Source organism: Stegodyphus dumicola, chromosome 1 (genome assembly GCF_044657685.1).
Source record: "Stegodyphus dumicola isolate Sdum_Otavi_A_Nest chromosome 1, ASM4465768v1".
NCBI classification, from domain to species: domain Eukaryota; kingdom Metazoa; phylum Arthropoda; class Arachnida; order Araneae; family Eresidae; genus Stegodyphus; species Stegodyphus dumicola.
This window is the reverse complement of record NC_140768.1, coordinates 284,068,652-284,092,628: the sequence shown is the minus strand read 5'-3', so window position 1 is coordinate 284,092,628 and position 23,977 is coordinate 284,068,652. Positions and strand designations below refer to the sequence as shown.

General features: G+C 32.2%; 1 protein-coding gene across 1 annotated transcript in view; it reads left to right on the top strand.

The window, feature by feature from the left end:
* The first annotated feature begins 239 nt into the window (after nt 1–239).
* LOC118187962 (uncharacterized) overlaps nt 240–23,977 on the top strand; it is a 139,388-nt gene continuing 115,650 nt past the window's right edge. The window contains exon 1 of the mRNA XM_035358272.2: nt 240–2,703. Within this exon, the coding sequence (XP_035214163.1) occupies nt 1,383–2,703 (1,321 nt within the window). The 5' untranslated portion in view covers nt 240–1,382. The remainder of the gene's footprint in view (nt 2,704–23,977) is intronic.

Genomic DNA, 23,977 nt, shown 5'->3' with positions numbered 1-23,977 from the left:
CATTTTTCATTTTCATAAATAAAATATTTCTAAAGGGAAATCTGCTGAATAAAACTGAGCGACGTGCTAAGTCTTAAAAAATATTCCCAGACTATGTCTATTAATTTACGATACGCTCTTTAGAAAAATTCCGTCGAGTGAGAGTAACTCTCTGCAGTTAACCCCTCCTCTGCGACATGCTGCAACCCCTCGAGGGAAGATTGGTGTCGTCCGTATCTTTGAGCGGCTCGCTCCGACCTTCTGCCGTTTCATCCCCATCCTCTCACAGCACATTTCGTCTCACCGCCTCCATTTCTTCACTTATCGTCTCCACAATAAATAATCTCGTTCTCAGATTTCGCACACTCTCTCTTTTCACTGCTTAAGGTGTTTGTGGTCGTAGCAGTGTTTTCATTATCCCTAATCATAGGATTAAGCAAGGATTACGACAAATCTATCCACACGGCGGCTCCTGTGTTGTGCGTGTGGGGGAAACAACAAACGCCGGCGAATGATCCTCGCTTCCAGTGCTATGGTGCGGACTGTTTCGTTATTAGGCAATGTGCGTTTCAGTGTTATTGCACGAAGTCCATCAGAAATGTGACAGCAATGAGTGACATACGTTGAAGGATTGTGTGCCAGTGATAATCACTTTTATCGGATTAGTTTTAAAAGAACAGTGTTTGTGTTATTCTCATCCCATGTGTTACTCTATGCCGGAGCAGTGTTACTTGTTGACATGAGCCATGAATCTTCTCGCTTCAAAAAAAGTCGGATCCGAATCTTTTTACACCGACAGCTTCAATTACGTAGGGTATTATAAAATTTAAGAAAATCCGTTACCAGGTATGGACAGCGTAAAGGCAACTGCTGAGATAAATGGAAGTAGAAGGCAAACCAAGACAACGTGTCAGCGGAAAAATTACGAATATGGGCCCCAGTGATCAACTAGCTAAAGAACTTAGCCTAAAGATCACCGCGGGAGGGGTGTGGAGAGGAGGAAGAACCATGTTCTTCGCGCGAGGAGGATTCTACCTCCACCCACCGTCACCGGTTCCCCCGCCCCTTTGTTCACCTTTACTTTATAATCACATAAATAGTACGCACTGGAAAAAGGACAATCTACGTAAGAATGGCACAATACATAGGTAGGCCTCATTCTTCATAGTCCCGTAGAACTAGACAAGAAAAGGGTTGAGAGGGCCACAAATGTTTTAATTATTAATTCCTGAATTCTTCCTTTTTAAAAATTCTTTGAATGTGATAAATGTAACTCTTTTTCCTATCCAATGGGAGATGACGATGGGGTCCAACATCTAACTGATAGTTTTTCGAGGAAAGTGACAGCCTTCCAAGGTGCCAAAAGGTGATGTCATATTCTTGACCGCGGTTAAAAACTAGCCATGAAGAAGATTCCACTGAGGGCCGCGCGAGAAGCGGGTAGGATGGTTAAATACACCCAGTGTTCCCCCCAAGAAATGCAGCTGGATGATGATTTGGAGGATATCGCGATAGTGAGCAACGCGGCACCTGAGAGTGTTAAGTACGGAAGTGGGTCGCTGACGGCCAACGGGCCGCGCGTCGTACCCGGCATCATCACGACGACGGGTACGACGGACCGCTTGCAGAGCGCGGGCCGCAGCGTCAGCCATACTCGCATCCATACTGCCTCGCCCGCTTTGTACGGGACCAAATCCTCCGAGAATTTGAAATCTGGTTCTAGGCAATCTCTTTTAGAATCTGTGAGCAGCCGCTTCCTGGGGGGCACAGGGTTGACCTATGGGGCAAAACGCCGGTCCAGGGACTCGACCATGGCCTTCGTGAACAGGGCTCACGTGAGCAGTGAACTCGAGATTCCACGCAAGACGAGAGACCAACGGAAAAAAGAAATCAAACGTGAATTCGAAAAGTGGGAATCTTCCACATCTGCTGGAAGCGCCGAGAGGGCCAGCTGCAATTGGTCATTTGTATTTGATCCCTCTGGACGTCTCTGCTATTACTGGTCCATGGTAGTCAGTGTCGCCTTCCTGTACAACTTCTGGGTAATGATATACCGCTTCGCCTTCCAGGAGATCAACAGGTCCACTATAGGGGCCTGGTTCACATTCGACTATCTGGCAGACCTACTGTACGCATTAGACATCGCCTTCCATTTTCGGACAGGTTACCTCGAAGAAGGCGTGCTTCAAACAGATTCAGTGAAATTACGGCAATTCTACATGAATTCCACCATGTTCTACATCGACTGTCTGTGTCTCCTTCCACTGGATGTTCTTTACCTGTCTATAGGCTTCAATTCGGTTTTACGATGTTTCAGGTTAGTGAAGATCTACAGATTCTGGGCGTTTCTGGACAGAACGGAACGTCACACGAACTATCCTAATGTATTTCGAGCCTTGAGTTTGACACACTACGTTCTGGTGATATTCCACTGGAATGCCTGTTTTTACCACATCATCGCGACCAATGGCGGTTTCGGGTCTCGGGACTGGTTCTTTCCTAGTGAGGGCAATTGCAAGGACACCATGTGCGAGTACTTGCACGCTTTCTACTGGAGCACACTAGCTCTCAGTACAATAGGGGAACTTCCCCGACCTAGGACTAAAGGCGAGTATTTCTTCTTAATTCTGGAGCTCACCATAGGTCTCTTCTTGTTTGCTGCCGTGCTTGGACACGTTGCCAATATAGTCACCAATGTCAGTGCGGCCAGGAAGGAGTTTCAAGGTGAGATATCGATTTTACATTTTTCTTCTGTGTTACTTTATACTTTGAAATGGAAATCTGAAGTTCGGATAGGAAATATGGGAATATATAAGTCTTTTTAGAAAATAAAATTTTTAATACTAATGAAATTGCAAGGAAGATACGTCAGTCTAAAATTTAAAACTAGGTGACACAGCAGTTTTAGTTTTGTTTCGATTTTTAATAACACTTTCTTGATTTCGAGGGTGATCAGACATGTGTTCTCTTCTTCAAGAGCAAAAATGAGTTTTTATCGCCCTCAAAACTGATAGAGTTTTAATAAAAATCTACGTCAAACTAAGTTCGCTCTTTTTTTTGTCTAATTTAAAATTGTACACTGGCGTAATTCTCTTCCAATTTGATTTTCGCTACCAATTGGTAACAGAAGTTTCTTAAAGTTTTGGCAAATATATTTTTGCTTCTGAATCTGGTCGCCATCAAAATGGACAGTGTTTTATTACAAATTATACGCTATATAACGGTTGCTTTTTTTCATAATTTTAAGTATAAAAAACTGAGCTATTTTCTTTAATATTTTTTGCACTTACCATTTTACTTCTCATGCTGACTCTTACATATAAAGGAACTAAAATTCACAATTCACTTTGGATTTCTTTTTGTGCGGTTTGTAATGAAAATCGATTGATAACTAATTAACGTATTTCTTGTACAACATCTAATTGCTTCCAATTTTGGAATGAATTTTTAAATTCTATGCTTGCTGTCGACAATAGATTAAAAACACGTTATAGTATGCATAACATCCCTCCCCCATAAAGCTAAATTCTTGTTGCAGTTTGCTGAACCTCTTTTTACAGATCAGGTTTTCTTTCACGCAATAGACTTGTAATTAATGATTACTAATTAACGTATTAGTTGTCAGTTTCTTGCACAAAATCTAATTGTTTCCAATTTTGGAATGAATTTTCAAATTCTACGCTTATTATCGACAATACATTAAGAACACATTAAAGTATATATGACATCATAAAGCTATATTCTTGTTGCAGTCGACTGTACCCCTTTTTTGTACATAACAGATCCGTTTTTCTTTCAGGCAGTAGATTTCCACTTGTTATTGGTTTGTAATTTACGTATTAGTGGTCAATTTATAGCACAGAATCTAATTGTTTCTAATTTTGGAATGAATTTTCAGATTCTACTCTTGGTGTCAACAATACATTAATGAATTTCAATACACACACATATATGTATATAAAATAAAAACTAGTAGCGGCCAATTAGTTAATATAAACATAAATTAAAAGCTTTTGTTTAAAAGCTTATCTAGCTAGAAATGTTGAAAAAAATTATAAAATGCAAGTAAAATTTTTCTTTACGTGTTTTTTTGTTTTTTTGTTTTTTTTTTGTTTTTTAAAATATTCTCAAAACAATATTAATATATGAATAAATTATAATATATTTTCTAAAACACGTATAATCAATATTAATAATATCAATTTGCAGTTTTATTCATTTTTTCAAAAAGCAAATTTTGGAATTTGAACAGACATAAAGCATTTTATTTAAAACCAATCAGCAGCATATATGATTTTTTCTCTTCTTTTAGCCATTTATTCTCGCATATAAATTGCATTTAAAATTGATTTAGGTGTATTTTAATTAATTAATGTTTGTTTCAGCACGATTTCAATAGTGCTACAGTCAGAAACTTGATCACTTTCACTACACACCCTCTTTCTGTTCGTGCCTTATCACAAATAATTTTGATTTTTGGAGACGCATAGCAAAGTTGACTGGTAATAAACATAGAACATACAATTTTTGAGACAATGAACATACAATTAACTGAGGATACTTTCTGTTTCATTATCAGTTGAACAGTAGTCTTGATTTCAGCAGCAGTTGAAATTTTGCATAAATTCATGAAACTTCAAAAATTATCCAAAACTTATCTCATTTTTAAAATTCCGAATGAAAATGCGTAACTGTGTTCGTTTTTGTTAAACATTTTATGGTATGCAGAGTTGCCACTCCCTCGGTAGATTCTGGAAAATCCTAGAAAATCAGAAAAATGAAAAATGCTCTTGAAAATTTAGGAAATATATGAACGTTTTCCACTGGAACACTAGGAACGTCTTTCAAAATTAATTATTGTAATTGTAAAACTAATAATTGTAGTAATAAACGAATAGTGAATTTAAAAAGGTGGTTGTACATAACTAATAATATTTAAATACTTTTTTTCCCGAGTTCGGTGTAATTTTAGGATCTTTGGATTTATTTTGAAATGCGAAAATAATAATATTTTTTACGAACAATGTGCGAAATATAAATCGTTTGCAAAATAAACAGCTTTTTCTTTCTCTAAGAATCGTGTTTACTAGTTTGAATGGCATAGATATACACTCATTTGCCTCTAAGTTGTAAGTAAAATAAATTGAACTTTTATAATGTTTTCAATTATTGTATTATATTTTGAAGTAGTTGTGCAAAATTCTTCTGCTACTCACATTTAACTTGATATTTAGCTTATTATGTTTGGTCGGTGAAAGTGTTCTTTTTGATCGAGAAAATGCAAAATTGAATTTCAGTAAGAACCTAATTATGTTACGTATAAAGTATCTGCTAATAGCAGAGATATTAATTGTAACCTGTACAAGTAACTGTAATGTATTATACTTAGAAAAACGTATGTGAAGTATAAATTATTTGTCTAAAAAGTGTGGAAGATTTATATTCCTCTAGTTACAAAACAAAAATATTATCTTATAAAAATTTTGTTAATGACATACAGTTAGTTCACGCAAATTAGCTTTATAAAATAATATTTTTATAAAATTCATTTAATGTTTTTATGATTTCTGCAAATTTTTAATACTTATATGCTTATATGATACATGTCGTCTTATGAAACTTAAAAATATGCTGAATATTTGTTGTAAATAATAATTTTATTATCCCATTTTATTGCTATTTCGCACCGTATTACTTTATCATTTATATAAATATTTACGTAATACTATACTGTGTTTTGTTAATTTTAGAATATTAAAACTACTTGGTAACTTGGTGCTACTTGGTAAACCAATCAGAATTTTTTTTAAATTAGAATTTTCATTGCTTTATTGTATTGCATTTTCGTCTGCTTTAGTGTTAGCTATCGAAGCTTAAAATAACTTTCTATCTGGCAAGTGATAAACTCAGTAGTAATTCCATAATAATTTTGAGAGTTTAAGAAATTTTATATTGATAGATTCTCTTTCTTTCTATAAATGTCATTTTATTTCAATTTCATACTATACAATGGTCTTTTACTTTAATCCGTTAATAGTCGTGAATTATAAAACAGGAAAATGAGATATGCAGCTCTTATTTTCTAAGCTTATCTTCTATTTATTATAGAGTTAACTGAATGTTACGGTTTTCTAAAGCACGTTTTCTTCGCAAGAAGATAAATTATATTAACATTTAATAATTATGAAGACTAATTGAATAGTTTAGAGAACAATTTCATTAGCAGTATTTTGTTCCCATTCTTTTCGAATTTTCAAGTATAAAGTCTAGGAAAAAAGTGCAGTAGGAAAACCGTAGGTGTCTTTTTACAGATATACACTTTTTTTACTGTTTCTGTAAATTGTTACAAATATTCAAGTTATTTTATGAGGGAACATATTAGATCACCACATTTATTTATGATGTTTCTTTATTTTGTAAATAATTAAATGAATAATAAATACTATTTTCAATATTTTTTAATCTAATTTCGATATTACGCTTAATGTTAGATGATATACATTTCTGACTAATTTTTACTTAACTTTTAATACTTTAGTTAATGAAATCAATACATCTATTTAAATAATTATTTTTATTAGAAATCTGTTGTTTTGCAATAAGCTCCCGGTTCGACTAATTTCTCACTTTTAGAATAAAATCTCAGTTTTAGCAGAAGTGCACCGGAATACAAGCAATATGAGCTCTGGTCATATAGGAGTGTTAAAAAAATTTCTAAATGACTTACAAGTGGCGTGTGAGCTTAAAAGGTGGTAAAGATAATTAGTCCCCTCTCCAGGGTTGGCTATTGAATGCCGGCTTCTCCACTTCCTTAGTAAGAGAAAGTAGTTCCTTAGAGAGAAAGTAGTAGGTTTTACTCCCTTTTTACTGTGTCCCTTCGTGGTGTAACTGGGAGGCACGTCCAGCTAGCAATTGGAAAGTCCGGTGTTCGAATCCCGGGGAGAACATTGCACATTTTTCACTTTTGCTGGCTTTGAAAAATGTTTAGTGATCTCTACAGCTTTCCCTTTTATTCTGTTCCATTGCAGTTTTACGATGATTTGTTTTAAAATTTTGTTTTAAAAAAGCAACCATGGTTTGGTGTATATTTTTAATTAATTTCTATCCATTTCAAGTACGATGAGACATAGATCTTTCTCTTCTTCAGGAATAACAAACAAGGAAGAAATGAATTTTGCAAAAGTGTTTTGCCCTTGAAGTAGAAGGACTCATGTCTCATCGCCTTAGAAATCAGTAGAATTTTATTCAAAAATTAACGCTAAGCTTCTCTTTTGCTTAAATTTTAGTTTAACATGTTTCCCTTTCAGTTGTATTAATTTAATTTAATTTCTTACTTCTCTAATTATGATTAATTTATATACGTTTAAAAGCATTTTGATTCATCTTTTTATATTTATTTTTTATTTTTACTTATTTTATTCATTTATTTCCCTTCTCCATCCTGATGTCTTTCATAGGATTCTGGAACTTTTAGTTTTAGAAAATGACTCTGCATATAGCTGTAACATTTCAGTTACGCAAATTTCTTTTCATATATACCGTTTACCTTTGAATATTTAAATGTATTTACTATGAAAGTTCTTCTAGTTTGATTAACTGTCTGTCGCAATTTATATACAGCGTATGTCGATGCATTTCTTGCTTGATTCATTGCTGGTTGCAGTCTGTGTGACATTTACGACATTTGTGTTTTAGTTTAATGATATTTCAACCGGGAACGATTGATAAATATAATGTTTTGCAGAGTAAAAAATGCTGCCAATTTTGAGATTTGTATTTAGATTATGAACTAAACGTTTTTCCCTCGAAGTTCCTCTTTTCGTGCATAATCTCATAATAAAGTTTCTGATAATTTAGACGATTTCGATTCTCTGAAATAGATATTTTAAACAAAATCACTTCATGCTAAATACCCGTAAATTCATTAAATTAAGCGTAAAATTTGGAATGGTGGTGTTATATTCCATGGAAACCTTTTGACCGTTAATATATATTAGTCTAATTTTATTCTATATATTAGTCTAGTTTGTATGAAATTTAATAATACACACCATAACCTGAGTTTTAACCACTGGTACCTCACATTCAAAAAAAAAAAAAAAAAAAAAAAAAAAAAAAAAAATTGTCTATACGGTCTTTTTTGTGTTTGGGGGATATATAGCTTGAATGCCTAGCACGTTCCCTTAAATTATTTTCCACGAAGTCATCCTTTCCCCTGCCCATACAGCCAACGTGTGACTTGCTTAATTTTTAAATAAACATACAAACAAACGTAATAACCTATCGCTAATTAACATTAGTTGTATTAATTTAACAGATGCCTTCATAAAGGTAACAGATGCTCTCATTTTCATTTATTTAATATTATAATATAGGCTGGAATTAATATTACTACTATTCATATTACAGCAATACTCTGTAATTTCTATATTGTTAATGAAACTATTTGAAAATTTGTAAAAATAATTGTTTGAGATTATTTCTCGGCTTCGAATGTATTTATAAAAATGATTTTGTATCTTTTTTGAAACGGCCTATATATAATGAAATTTCTTAAATATGGTATGCATGAATAACTCAATCATAACTTAAGGGAATTATACGAGCTCTGTTTTCCATTAATTACTAATACGATTATGCATAAATGATTAATTTACAAATAAGTCCTCTAGTTTCTGAATCGGGCATCCAATAAGTGCAAATGCAACAAGTAATTGCAGTGCAATCACAATACAAATATAAATTCTCATAAATAATCTGGTGCATACGACTTTATGTTTTGAATTTAGAGTTCGTCATTTTATTTGTGAATTTTAATAAGCATATTAATTTAGGTATTTATTTAGTTTAATCTTTGAATTTACACTGCAGGAAGTGTTAATTGCTTAAGGTATAATTAGAATTTTACCTGATATAAAAGTAAAATAATACGTTTAATAAAGTTCTGTTAAGCATTTTCCTAATATTATATGAAGAAAACATATTAAAATCAATGGATATAATTTTCTTGCTTGATGTTTTACTTTAAGTGAAAGGAATTCCCTGTTTTGCTTCTATTTTTAGCCCAAAGAGGCAATTTGCATAGAAGGACTATTAATTTCGTTTTGGCATTTCTCGTAGTCCATTATAAAACGGCATTTCACTTTTTAAATTGTAGCCACCAAATATCAGAGCCCTGCATTATATTTAAAGAAATAAAACAATGAAGAATCTGCATGAATGTATGTATGTTTTTTGCATTGCGAAGAAAAAGGTTCCTAGAGACATCAAATTTTGAGTAACGTAGTCCTTCACTCGAATATGGGCATCTGGAAGCTCAGATTTGGAATTTGGAATTTCTTTTATTATCTCTTTTATAGTTTGTAAAACTTTAACGAATTTTTTATTAAGAAAACTCACCGATTTCAGCGCGAACAATGGCATCGCTGTACGAAAAAAAAAAAAAAAAAAAAAAAAAACATTTTTATCTCCAGCGCGTGAGACAGTGTATCGGAAATTCTAAAAATATACACTTTTTAAACATTTTGTGATACTGCTGTTGAATTGAAGTTTATTTTTTAGGTGCGAAGAACATGATATTTAATAAATAAAAGTAATTCACAAAACGTAAAAGCGCCCCTTTAGGCGTAATATAAAATCTGAAAGCTTTCAGATTTTTTAATTATATTAATTAAATTTTTTATTTTACTTTTTTAAGAAAACGTGTTGTAATCAGTACATTGTAGTGAAACGAGATCGTACGGAAGAGGAAGATAGAGATGAAGAGTTGATTCTTTAATAGTTGGATAAATATCACGTGATTGATTTTTGCTCAAGAACGGATAATGAAGCGTGATGTCACCTCCATTTCATGTTTATATATGGTCATCAGGGCTGCATATCCGATTCTGTCTTTTGCATGAGTAGCCCTGTCAGTTTTATTTATGAATTTAGTTTTGCCTGTTAGATCTAATTGTCTAATTGTAGGTTTCTGAATAACTTTTGCTTAAAATTTCAGTATTTATTTTATTAAAATATTTTAATACTTAGATACACTTTATAACAATGGCTTTAATTTCTTAAAAGAAGTATTGTATTTAATTATTTTTGTTTATTTACTGTAAATAATTACAGGTACTAACAGAGGTTTTTTCAAAAGGTTTTTCTCAAATATTTTTATGTCGTTTACTTAGCAAACATTTATTACTGCAAATAATTGAAAATATTTTATAATAATTTAAAAAAATATTTTGAAGATCATTGTCTTAACGCATGTCTAACATATGCATTCAAAAAATGTTTCTTCATAAATATATATTATTAACAATTAAGAGAAAACGATGTATTTATTTATTAATTAATGTAATAATTATCTTCTAAATGAAATTGAATTTTTCCTCTGAAATTCAAGAAATAATTCTGTTACCTTTTTATTGTAATTTAAGGTAAACTTAACTACACAAAGTTATTGTTTTGCCAGAATCTTTAGCAACGAAATGCACAATACATATCTGATGTGAATCTTGTGTTTATAGCTGTGTATTAAATAGATTTTCAGAATAAGAGTTTTCTTAGTTTAAACAATAAACATCTTAAAGATAGCACTGTTTCGACTAACTTTTCCACTGATTTCATTCATCGATTTGTAACTGCAGACATTAAAATAAGATGATGCTGTGGATCGATGGAGGATTGAATTGTCAATAGCTTTTCGTGTTGCGAATTCCGCTCATACAACTTAATTTTAAAGCACTCGGGAAGAAACTATTTGGATCATTTTCAATACGTATGCGTCAAAAGTTCAATAATTCAGCACGTTCAAGATCGAATTATTATTGAAATAAATTATATTGCCTAAAAATAATTTTTTCGCATTATCTTATAGAGAGAGCAACGAAAGCGTTCCATTCAGTAACTCTGCAAATATGTTTAATAACAAAAAATGTAATAGCTAATTTGTAGCTTAATTATCATTTAATCAGTTTCTACTTTGAAGTCGCCATTATTTACAATGCATGAAGTCTTTTTAAATTCCATTTTCTTCATAGGCGCTGCTACTTTTCTATACGTAAGGAAGTATTGTAATTGCAAAAAATTTCGGGTATCATATTCCAAGGAAAAAGCTACTTTTTTGTTATGTTTGTACGTACGTACGTATCTCGCATAACTCATAAACGATTAGCCGTAGAACGGTAAAATTTTGTATATGGAACAGCTATAACATCTAGATATGCACCTTCCTTTTTTGTTGCAATAGGCCGCAATCGGCCACAAACGTATGTATATATATTTATATCTATCTATCCATATATATATATATGTGTGTGTGTGTAAAATAAAATTCCATAGTCAAAAATACACTTAAAATTCTAACTGTATGTTCTTTTCATTTTTAATGGCGACGGTCTCTTATTTGAAAGTACGTGGAATTAAATCCACAGCCCCGTAGTCAAGTTGTTTTTCCCGCCTTTTCTACACGTATAGTTATAGAATGTTCTGGAGATATTTAAAGCGGACTGGAATGGCTGACGAGGCTGACGTCATTTCTTGGAAGCTCCGCCTTTCCAGAGGCTATAAAAGTACTCGCAAAGGAATATCGGGTTTTTTTCTTTAATGTAAGAATGCAGTAAACTTCATACAAAAAGTTATTAGTAGTTCTTTTTTATTTACTCCGGAGATCTGATTTTTGTAACTGCTATTTCTCCTGAATAATAATAAATGGATCCTGTTTTTTAAACTTATCGTCTGATACTTTGAACTTCGACTACGTCTATGATTCTTTACCAATCTATTTTATTCCGGACAAAATCTGGTATATCACACACACACACACATATATATATATATATGATGATACGGCAGTCGTGGCACATGAATGACGAGGCTTGGCATCAAAGTCCAGGCATTTCTGTAGCAGAGTGTTAATCCAAAGAAGACACAGGATTTCACTTTTTACTATGCCATACCTTTATTTCAATTTCAGAAGCAGATCAATATTCGTTACTAAATAAGATTACTTTAAATTTATTGCGTCATAGAGGAAAGGAAGATGGGAGCAGCAGCGTAGGTTCTAACAGCACAGGGAGAGGGAAGCTTCTGTCCGCAAAATGGCGCGCATTTGTTATTTATAGTAGCTGTTACGTAATAGGCTAGAATGTTCTCGAAAGTACTGGTCTAGGAAAGATCTTAAATTGCGGAAAGTTAGAGGCTGCCTGTTCGCGTAGAGCAAAGCCATATTTTTTATATTTTACATATATTATATATTGACTTACTAGGTTTCAATTTTTATAATATCTTTTCCTACTTTTTACTATATATAAAAATATGTATATAGGAAGGATATGAAGTAAGAAATTTAGAACCAATTTTTCACAGAGATTATTATTTCACTTTCGTTTTCAATTCCTTGGATAAAGTTATGTTTGTTTAAACGTAAAATTTCGATTATAATTTACTTTGCTTTTCCTTGCTTTGAGGAGGACCAGAATTTTCGGGTGAGCTATTATTATTAAAATTACATTGGAATGGTTCATCGGCTAATTCTGGATACAGAAAAGTAAGGATTTTTGTGGAAGAGAGATTTCAATTGATTTCAGTGTTCCTCCTCCTCCTGACGAAGTGGCATTGAAGTTGATTGAATTCCTTTTCTTTTGCATAAGTTTTCCCTTGAATTTCGACAATTTTTCGAATTAGGGTATTACATGATTGAAGTATTTTAGTTTTCACATTTATTAGGGTATTACATGATTGAAGTATTTTAGTTTTCACATTTATTAAGTTCTTTTTTACATTTATAGGGTTTTATGAAATTTATTGCTTATGAATTTTAATTTTTGGTCTTTGTGAAAAATTAGTTTTAAATTTCTTACTTTGTCTTTTCTGATGATTTTTCAGCAGTTTAATGAGCAAAATAACTAGGTATAATTATGTTTTTTTTTAGATAAATTGTTTGTAATTTTATATATATACTATATAAGTAAAAGGGTGGGTATAGTTTTTCATTCCAAATAATTTTAAACTAATTTACAGCATGTAGGAGAATTCTTGATATGCATATGAGTTTGCTAAATTTGAGGAATTAAATATTTACATTTAATTTCATATCTACTTTTGATTTGTATATGCATAGCAAGGACGAAACACGATGTCTAAATGGTTGAAAGGAGTGTGAAATAAGCTAATTGCCCCTGAAGAGTCAGTATTGTTTCATTATTTTTTGAAATGTTCATTTTTAGGTAATTTTCTTTATATGGCTGTATAATTATTATTAGCAATTTTTGCGTCGCAATTTTATGCATATCCACTACTATTAGCCATTGATTGCAAAACAATTTTTTTCCATGCAGATTTTCCCTTTACTATTTAATACTTTAAAAAAATTTTCTATAACCTTTTAAAATCTAAGAAATTTTTTTTAATATTATTTAAAAATTACGAATTTGCAAATTGGAATTTATTTAGACTTGAAATTCTAATTATTTTACTTTATTGGCTTTCTTAATTTTAATTTGAAATACAGGAATTTTAATAGAAGTATTCCCCTTCAATTATATATATATGTATATATAATATACCCAGCTCACTTAGCTCTGTTTTTCTTCTTCTAGTTGGTAAATTGTGCATTTTTGCATTTTTTGCTTTAAAAGAGGTTAAATTATGTTGTTCTTTGTTCCGATTAAGGATTTTATGCTTTTAGTTAATCTGCATGCAATAGTTTGAGAATTGACTACATTAAAAGTGCAAGTTGCGCTAGGCCTAACGGGACAGCTATTTGTTTACATTTGAAACTCTTAGTAGTATAGTGAATTAAGTCAGTTCATGCATCAACTTTAGTGTCTTTTGGCCTAGGAGAAACGCCAGTTAACTTTATATTTTGGTTCATTGAAAATTTTGTGTTTCTGCCCTTTGGTCGAATTGCTTGTATTCCCGTAGAAAATTTAATTTTAATTGCAAAAAATGTTTTTTAAACAGTTTTCAACAGTATTGGTGTTTTAGGTTTGATATATTTTACAATTTTTATTGGAGTTGTTTTGAGTTTTTAATATTTTTGCCTTGCCATGAAGTGAGAACTGAATTGATTGAATGAGAAATCTCTAATGAAATTCGAGCAAATAAATTAAAATAAAGTGTAGTAAATAACGTGTAAATTTAATAGGCTGTATAAAGAAGTGGAATACTAATATACATTGCCTTCCGTGGAATACTAATATACATTGCCTTTTTCCAATATTAAGTTTTCAATTTTTTAGCCCATTTTACAGATATATTTAACTTTTATGCTAAGTGATCTTGGTTGAATTATCTTCTAATATATTTTAAATAAAGAAAGCAAACATTACGGAAGGAAGAAATAAGGAACTAACTGAAAACGACAAAAAGATGCGAAATATCTGCTGAGCGTTAATGAATGTTACTGAATGAAATGCCTGTGGCGCCATCAATGGAAGGGGTACCGAATTAGCGGGTGTGCCTAATAGCCTATTAGTCGGATGTCGAACTATTCTGTTTTAGAGTCTATGGTAAAGTCTACAAATATAAAAAGTCTAGTCTAGTCTACAAATATAAAAATAAATAGTTCAATAAATTTTAGGTTGTCGCGAATGTATGAAATGTACGTAAATATTTATTGCTATCATTTGTTACTATAAAGTTAATTCTATTTTTTTTTTCTTTTTTTTTTTTTTTTTACTGTATTAACTATATTTGATGTTTTATGTTTTTCTGTATTTTATTAATTTTAATGAAGATGTTTTGAGTTTTTATGTATTTTTGCCTTTCCTCGAAATGAGAAATATATCTCTAATGAAATTAGAGGAAGTAAGATTAAATGAAATACAGCAAAAAATGTGTATAATTTAATAGGCCGTACAAGGAAATCATGTGGTGTCCACATCAGATTTTTTGTTCAATATTTCGAGGATAGTAAGTATGATGAATATAAATATAACTCTGCATAACATACAAATGTGATGATCGATATGGTTTCTATCGATATGGTTCGGCTGTCACGAGCAACCATTTTAGTTACATTTACCAGCTGACTACAATATCGACTGCACTGATATCAAACACCAGCGATATGATTACAGTTTTAAAATTATCGTATTGTCGTTGCTTGTTATTAACGCATGAATCACTACATTTTAATAGCAAAAAAATGTTTACATTATTCTTTCTTCATATTGATTCCTTATCAGTGGGCATCAGACTATGTTTTGCAGAACTCATCGGCTCTTTGCAACTCCTCTTAGTACTCTGCAAATCAAAATTAGACTTCGAAAGACTTTTATAAAACCAATGTTAACCACAAAACTAAATCATTCAAGTAATTAATTACATAAATCGCTTTACTTCCTTGTACGAAGTAAAGGAAGTATTGTAATCGCAAAAAATGTAGTGTACCAATTCAAATAAAATGTCCATGTTGACTGTTCTCGAATCTTTTTGGACAATTGTTTTGCGTAACATCTGTACGTACGAACAGAATAAAGGACTTTTTTTCCAGAACGGATTGAACGGATCCAAAGTGGTTTCAAAAGGGATTTTTTCCGTGACGTCTGTAGGTACGTATGTATGTATGTAGGTATATATCTCCTATAACTCAAGAAAATATTAGCCGCAGCAAGTTGATATATTGTTTATGGGACTACTATAATATCTGTCGTCTCTCTTTTCTACAGGGTCTACATACAATTTAATTAATTATCGCGTATAAACTGTATGTTGAAAATGGAAGAAAAAAATATATTTAAAGAAAAAGAGGTTTCAATTAATTAAAATGAAAAGGCAACAATTTTACGTACATAGTTACGTTATATAGTGTACTGTAAAGTACTTGCAAGTGCTGAAAGTCATTGCTTCCTGAACATCTTGGTCAAAGTAAGCTGTTTGACATCTTGATCAAAGTAAGCTTATCCGTTTTCCGGCAACCAAGTCGCGCATCCGCTTGACAATGAGAAGTTGCATGTGGTCACACTCGGGCTAACGCTCCATCCACTTCAACGCAGTTTCAAATCCGGCAGACGTTTCACTAGCTGATGGTCCCATGTCTGCTTCAACTTCGACATTAAGATCATCCTTTCTCACACTTTCAATAAGTTCATCATCATTTAGAGTTTGAAAGCCAGGGTCTGATGAATCACACACCATTCATTCTGCTGCATCCTCAGTACTAACTTCTGAATATCCAAGAATTTTCAAAAAAAAATTTTCTTAATTCCTCAAGTGACACTTCATCCTCATCTTCTCCTGTCTCTTCCCTTTCCTTTTCTTGAGCTTCTTTTCCTTTTTCTCATTTTCCTTCTCTTCTTCAGCTAATTATGAAATTTTAAAAGCGATTCTGATAATCGGCGATTCGGATAGTTGGAGTTCAGATAATTCGAGTTGTACTGTACTTCAAATTACAGAAGTGTTTTAAATGACGAAAATATTCATGTTTTGACAATGTCAAATGAAAAAAAAAAGTATTTTCGACAAATAACGAAACCTAACTTATAATACGCTTTTCCGGTTTCCATACTTAGGTCTGAGAAAATTTTAGACTTGTTATGAAGAAATAAAATTATAAGAAGTTTGACTGCTGTACGGCCAAAAAAAAAAAAAAAAAAAAAAAAAAAAGACCGGGATATTTAATTTAAAAATTTTTAGTTTTTGATGTCATTTTCAACTTATCTTGAAGGATCGGTAAATTAAGTTACAATAATTCGAGGAAATAAGTTTAAACGAAGTAGAGCAAAAAATGTGTATAATTTAATAGGCCGTACAAGGAAGTCATGTGGCGTCTACATCAAATTTTTTCTTTATATTGTACCTATGAGAATACGAAGTAGGTTTACTTAATACTGATTTTTTAATAGTTTAAAGTGTACTCAACATTGATATATCTTTAGTGTTTCTTAACATTTAATTTCTTGAAAATGACAAAGATTCCCCAAAAGGAAAAAAAAAAAAAAAAAAAAAAAAGTGAAGATTTTGCAAGTGCTCTGATCTGACGTCTCCACTGGAAGACAGTAATTATACATCCATTAATAGATACCGTTTCATATTAAAAGACGACTTATAATTGATTTAAAAGTAACAATGTTATAGAGGTTATTTTTTCCACTTTGCAATTTTTCCACCTTATTTTATTGTAAGAATACAGCATATATAATAAATAGATTACAATCTGCTTTACATTATATTCTTTCAGTTATCATTAACTTTTCTGGAAGCAACGGAATACAAATATCTCGGTTTTGCCAAGCAAGTTTTTTAGAACTTGTTTTACAGAATAACAGCATTTACTGCAAATTTTCTAACGTTAGCGAAGAAAATACTAAAGAAAACGTGACAAAGAATATCAGGTTTTGTACTTTGTTGAATAATTGATCACGTCATTAGTTTGCTCACTTTGCTCACTTTCACTGACATTAAGAATTCATATCTTTTGAATAAAGTTTTTTTAAGAAAATAATGCTGTACAAAAGCAGAAGTTTCTAATTTAGTACATTAGTTCAGCCTTTTTATGCATCCCTATTTCATCAGATTCACCTGCAAAAGTATTTTCAAGAATTTACAATAAATAAAAATAAATTAGTTAAGAAAAACTAAAAGATTCATCAACTGCAAATTTACTATTCTGAACAAGTTAGTTTAGCTAAATCTACTAAAAATAATGAATAAATACTTAAATTGTTTTTTTCCCAAGTAAGAACACCAGATTGCATGTAAACAACACTTTAAGTGCCATGAAACTTAATGTTCTATTATTTTAACATTAAAATGAGATTAACAGTAACAGAGCAAAATAAGATACAAGTTAATTCCGTGGGTTGTAATAACTGTAAACTGAAGTTCATGGTCATAGGCGACTATAGTGATGTGAGTTTTCTTTTCATATTAGTTCAGTCGGCTTTGAATTCCTTTATGATTTAAAATAATAACTTCATAAAAATTGAATGAAAAGCAAATAAAAAGAATATGAAAATTTTCAGATTTTATATTATGCTCAAAGGTTCCTTTTTTTAACGTTTTGTGTGTTATCTTTATTTATTAAATATCCCGTTTTTCTCACTTGAACCATAAAATTCCACTCAACAGCAATATCAGAAAAAAATTTTAAAAAATCATATCTTCAGAATTTCTGACACACAGTCTCGGGCGCTGGAGATAAAAATGTTTTATTCCGTACAGTGTGTTGCCATTGCTCGCTTTGAAATCGCTCAGTTTCTTAATCAAAAACTCATAAATGCTGTACAAAATATGAAACAGATAATAAAACAAATTCCAAATTTGGCTTCTATTTGCCCATATTCGGGTGAAGACGTACATTATTCAAAATTGGAGGGCTCTAGGTACTGTTGTTTTATCACAGTGCGACAGATATAGATACATTTACAGATTCTTCATTATTACACAGATTCTTCATTATTTAATTCCTTTAAATATAACACAAGACGATACTATTCGGTGCCCATAATTTGAAAAGCCGTTTACCCCGAAGTGCCACAAAATACCAAAACGAAATTAATAGTCCTTCTAAGCTAACGCCCTTTGGGCTAAAAGTAGCACTTTTTGTCAGATTTAGCACCTTTTTCTTGCATTAGAGGTATTTTTGCCTAGCGTCATCCTGATGCGTAGTTAGTGAAATACATAGGATTAGAGATTAAAAGCAAAAAGAGGCAGACGCTGTCTCCTCATCTTCTTAAACTGAGAATTTTGTAACAAACCCCAATATGTCTTGAATATGAGTATTCTTTGCTTCGCAAACTTCGGCAGTATGTTGAGAACACTATTCAACTGCAGCACTCCACATACGCTTGCCAATGATAATCAACGCCACATAATTTATCAACTAGCAAATTCTGTAAAAATAGATCAGTGTTTTTCTCAATGTGTGTTCTTAAGACACTTATTGTTTATTTCTGGCCGTTGAATACACTGCCAGCATTCGGCGATTTTATTTTGGGATATCCTGTATGTTTAAGTTAGCCTTTCGACTGCCAATCTTTAACGTTCGGTGTTCGTAACTCGTAAAATATACCTTTCCTTCTACATGTTCATAGAGCTTGTTTTGTTTGCCTTTGGTCACAAAATATGCTGCAGAGATTTTGTGACTTTATTCTGGTATGTACTCGAAAATATGATCCACATTTTTTCTATATTTTTATTCTAAAAGTTGGTAGGGTTTATTAACGGATATTTTGAAAAAGGAAATTTAGAATGACAAGAAGGAGTTTAATTATGATACTACAGAGGGTGGACAGTTTTTGTGGATATATGATCGACTTTTTTTTTAATATCTGTCGCGGTCTACCTATACGCTATCTACGCCGCTCTAGTTAAGCTGAATGTATAAAGTAAGACAATGATACCGATATAGTTTCGCATAAGCCTCCTTCTTATGGAACTACAGAAGAAAAAAAAACTAGAATCTTCAAAACTCATGGGAAAGCAAATCAGTGTTTTTGCTTTAAATCTATATAAATAAATATGGCAGACAAGAATACAGTTTCATTTTAGATAGTTTAATGACTCAACAGCCCACAAGAAGAAACATGAAGTGAAAACAGCTCATAGTTGGTATAGTAATGCATACATGAAAACACATAGTAACATAGAATAGTATATTCTAAACTAAGATGCAATTAGTTAATTATGACAAAACTAAGATGCAATTAGTTAAACATGTCGTTTTTAAATATTTTGTAATTTTTCTGTTAACTAGCGGTCCTCTACAAACAAGCGACCATTCTTATACAGTCTGAATCCACAAACTCAACGAATGTTTTAAGCTATGACAGAATGCCCACTAAAAGCAGAAAAGTTGCAAATTATAAAAAACATTCGAGCATTTGAATACCAAGAAATAAAACAAAATAAATATGCTAGCAGATAACTAACTATGTCTGCTTTTCAGAATTCGAATTTTATATGAGCGAGAATGATGCGAAAGGGCAGAAAGATAGCATTCCTACACAATGCATGGACAGTATCAGCAATGTTGAAAAACATAGAGTATTCGAATAATCTTTGATCCTCCCGAATTTTAAAGAAGGTGCAAGATTCGAAAACCCTAAATTTGGGCTTATTTTTCATAATTTTAATCTTTAAAATAAGAATAGAATAAACTGTAAAATGTTTTCGCTGTAAGTTTTGAGAAGACTAGTTTTACTGACATTCAACGAAATTGTTTATTACGTGTGAAAGGATTCAACCCCCCCCCCCCCGCTAAAAAGAGAGAAAGTGAGAGCAAAGTTTATTGCAGTGTGGTTTTCAGTGGTAAAAAAGTCACAAATATCAACAGCGAACGGGTTGGCTACATATGTCTTTTATTTTCTTCATGTGTAACGAGAATACTTTTCTTAAATTCTTTCACAAAAGTATCCCTCCTCTTGCGCGTTTTGCCATAATCAAATAAACCAAACCAAACCACCAATATCACCCCGAGAATCCTTATATTAGCTTATTAGCTCAAAAGGGGTTATTTTTGTCGAATGGGATTATACGCGGAATCGGTAAAAATGCGTCGTTTCACTTTTCGTTCGAGTCTGTTGCCATTTGGAAAAATGTATGATATTTATTTTTGAAACTGAATATGTCTCGCCGTGGATTTACAAACTTAAGCTAAGCTGTTTGAAAGGATTGCAGTTTTTAAGAATATTTGTTTCTTACTTTTGAATCGGATTGGTTTGAAAAACAATGCGTTTAATTCATGATCTATCTAATTAAAGATATTCAACATTTTCATAGAAGGACATTATATATTTTTTATTACTTATTTCATATTTTGTAATATCTTAATGAATTTTTGATTAACAAAATCCATAATTTGAAAGCGAGCAGTAGCAGCACTGTACGGAATAAAACGTTTTTATCTCCAGCACGCGAGACTGTTTATAGGAAATTCTAAAGAAATGCCGTTTTTAAATATTTTGTGATTTTACTGTTGAATTAAATTTTATGTGGCGTAAGTGCGAATAACGTCCTATTTAATGAATGAAGTTGCACGCAAAGCGTTAATAATAAAAAGACAAAAAAAGGTTTTTGTAAGCTATTATACTAAGAACACAATATAGATATGATGAACTCGGAAAACACTGAAGAATATAGAAAAAAATATATGCCAACACTTAACACTGTATTGGGAATTCTAAAATATATACTATGGTGCTACTTAATTTTTTTTTCCATTTTATTGCATATGGTGTAAGTACGAAGAAAACGATGCTTAATAATGAAGGCAAGGCAAAAAAAGAGGGGTTGGCAGCAACGAGTGCAATAGCAGACTGGTAGACTACGAGTTCAGCGAGAGCGTAGGAACCCGTTTTGGGTGGTAGTATTATTTTTTATTTACTAATAAATGTGTACATGTGTATTTTTGTACATATAAAAATAATTTTAGTGAAATTGTGCATCAAATAGTAATATTTTTTGTACAGTGTAAAATAGCATAATGAAACATGAAATATTTGTATAATGTAACATGAAATGCTTTAAAGAGACAATGCGGAAATGCTATTTAAAATTGAGTAAACGCTTATTTCGCTGAATTGGTGAGATATCTTCAAGCTGGCGACGGTTTTGGCGAGTAATGTCAACAAATTTGGCGAGAAATCACCAGAAGTCGCCAAACCTGGAGACATTTTGGTCCTGTCTATGTATAACTGTAATTATTATATCGATTGAATAAATGCAATTAATCCCTAGATGCAAATGTAATCGTATCCGGCCCTCCTATGCCTTCCCGTAATTTCGAGAAGTGGAAGGTACTAGAAATTTCTCGACGACCGGAGGGGGGAACTATATAAGACCGGAGAGATCATCAGTTTCTTAATTGTTAGTTCAGAGTCAATGTCAGAGTATTGAGATTGTTTCCGTGTTCGCTTCGCTCTTTAGATAAGCTTTGCATTTCATTGTGTTTAACTTTCTTAATAGTTTGAAATGTAACTACTGATTGTGCTCTGTGATGCTGAAAATAACTTATAAGGTATTTCTCTCGCCTTCCTAGCGTGCATTCGTGGTGTAGTGGTTTTGCACGCTGAGCCAGTATTCCAGAGGCCCGTGGTTCGAAGCGAAGGCGATTGCTCATTTTTCATCTTGCCTGCTTCCAAAAAGTACCTAATGTCTCTACAAACTGTACGAGTATTTTTGCAAAAAATTCTAGAACTGTAAAGGCCCAGCAGCGGCCGAGAACACTGGTAGGTCACTGAACACTGGTAGTTCGGTCCGAGGTTCGAATCCCGCGAACGGGCTGGCTGCATGGGCGTTTTCGTGTGTTTCCCCGTGTGTAACGTTTATACGAGCCAGTTTAACTTAGAAAGTCCTCCACGAAGGCATCTCTTCCCTTAGGCAGATAGCCCTAGTGTGCTTTGCCATAATCTCAATAAACCAAACCTAGAACTGTAAAGCGCTTCTTTTGGTAAAATAAATTTTTATCGAGATGTCATCTGTTCTGTGTGCATTGAATCTATTTATGAGCCTCGACGCTAGCAACAATGTTTAAGAAAAAGTTTTCATTATTTTTAATAACAGTGACTTCAAGCGAATTAAAAACTGCTACTTTTTAAAAACTTGTATCATAAAATGAAAACAATTAAAAAACATTTAATTTTAAATATTTTCTAAAAACAGAAAATATAAAAATTACCAATGTTCCAGGGGTTTCTTTCTGTTTCGTTACATAGTTACGTTTTAAAAATGTTCTTTCTTCTAAAAAATAAATAAATTATTTATATAATGTTTTATTTTATATGTAGTTATTTTTTAATGTTCTTTTGCCTCCTGAATCTGGTTCGCACTTAAATTTTCTCTCTTAAAATTTATTTTGTATCTTATTTGTGAATATTTATTTAACAGATAAATGTAATTATTTTATAGGGAATGTATTCTATAGAATGTTTTGACATACTCCGCATCTATTCCCCACAAAATTTTCACCAAGGAATTCAATTTTGCTAAGTGTTCATAAATCGAATCAGTAGAACGTCATGAAATAATTGCCGAGGAATTATTTTAATCGCTAGGCTTTATTAATTAGATTTAATTTCTTTGGTTTCCATTTCAAAGAATTTAAAAGAAATCAGAAGCGCTCTGGAACGTCTATTCATGTTAAATAACAAATAAGAAAGTGTTATTTTTTCTCAAAGCAAATTGCTTTAAAAACCAATTCCACTCAAGTATTAACTGAAGTATGAATGAATTATTAGACTAAGGCTGAACAGTAATTAATTTAAAAAATTTTATAAGTGTTCTCAATTGCTAGATTGTTGGTGAAAAATTAAGTTTTTCTGGCGTAATATTCCCTTGATTAAATAAGTGCAAAAGGATTTTGTCCCGAGACACTTAGAGAGTTACACACATATTTTACCACTTACAATAATTTTTCAGATGTTTCAAAGGCACTTTAAATTATATCAGTTATGTAAACTCGTATTATTAATAAAATCAATACTCGCCTTAACGATCATTCCTGCCGCCCAATCAGGATAGTGGTTAGTGACTCTGACTATCGGACCAAAGGGCTCTAGTTCGATTTCCAGAGAAGGCATGCATATTTGTAAATGTATAGTGTCTGTATGGCTTGGGAGCCCTCTAAATACGTGACGATTCGCAAGTCCTCTCGAGAGGTTAGGATCCTTGGGCCTGTCCCTCCGCGGTGCTTTCCCTCAATACTGGGGGACGAAACTGAGCTAAAGTCTAGCTGTCACCTATATAGTGCTCAAGGCTGATGCAAACGATAAGTGATTTTGATTGCCAGTTTCGATGAAAGTCGTGGCGCCTGACAATGGTCAGCGCAAGTTTGTGATGACCAATGTCAGACAAGTGAGATTGGTAATAACAACAACGATCTCTCGTTGTAGCCACTATTACATTGTAACGACCTGTGCAATATGTTTTCAGTTGATAAAGATATATTAATCCCATTTGTTGTATGGCGAAAAGTGAGCGATCGTCATACCAAAATGAGTAGGAACAGAAAAGAAAGTTATATGTTCTTTTCTGTAGAAGGCAACACATCCTTCTTTACTAAATCATT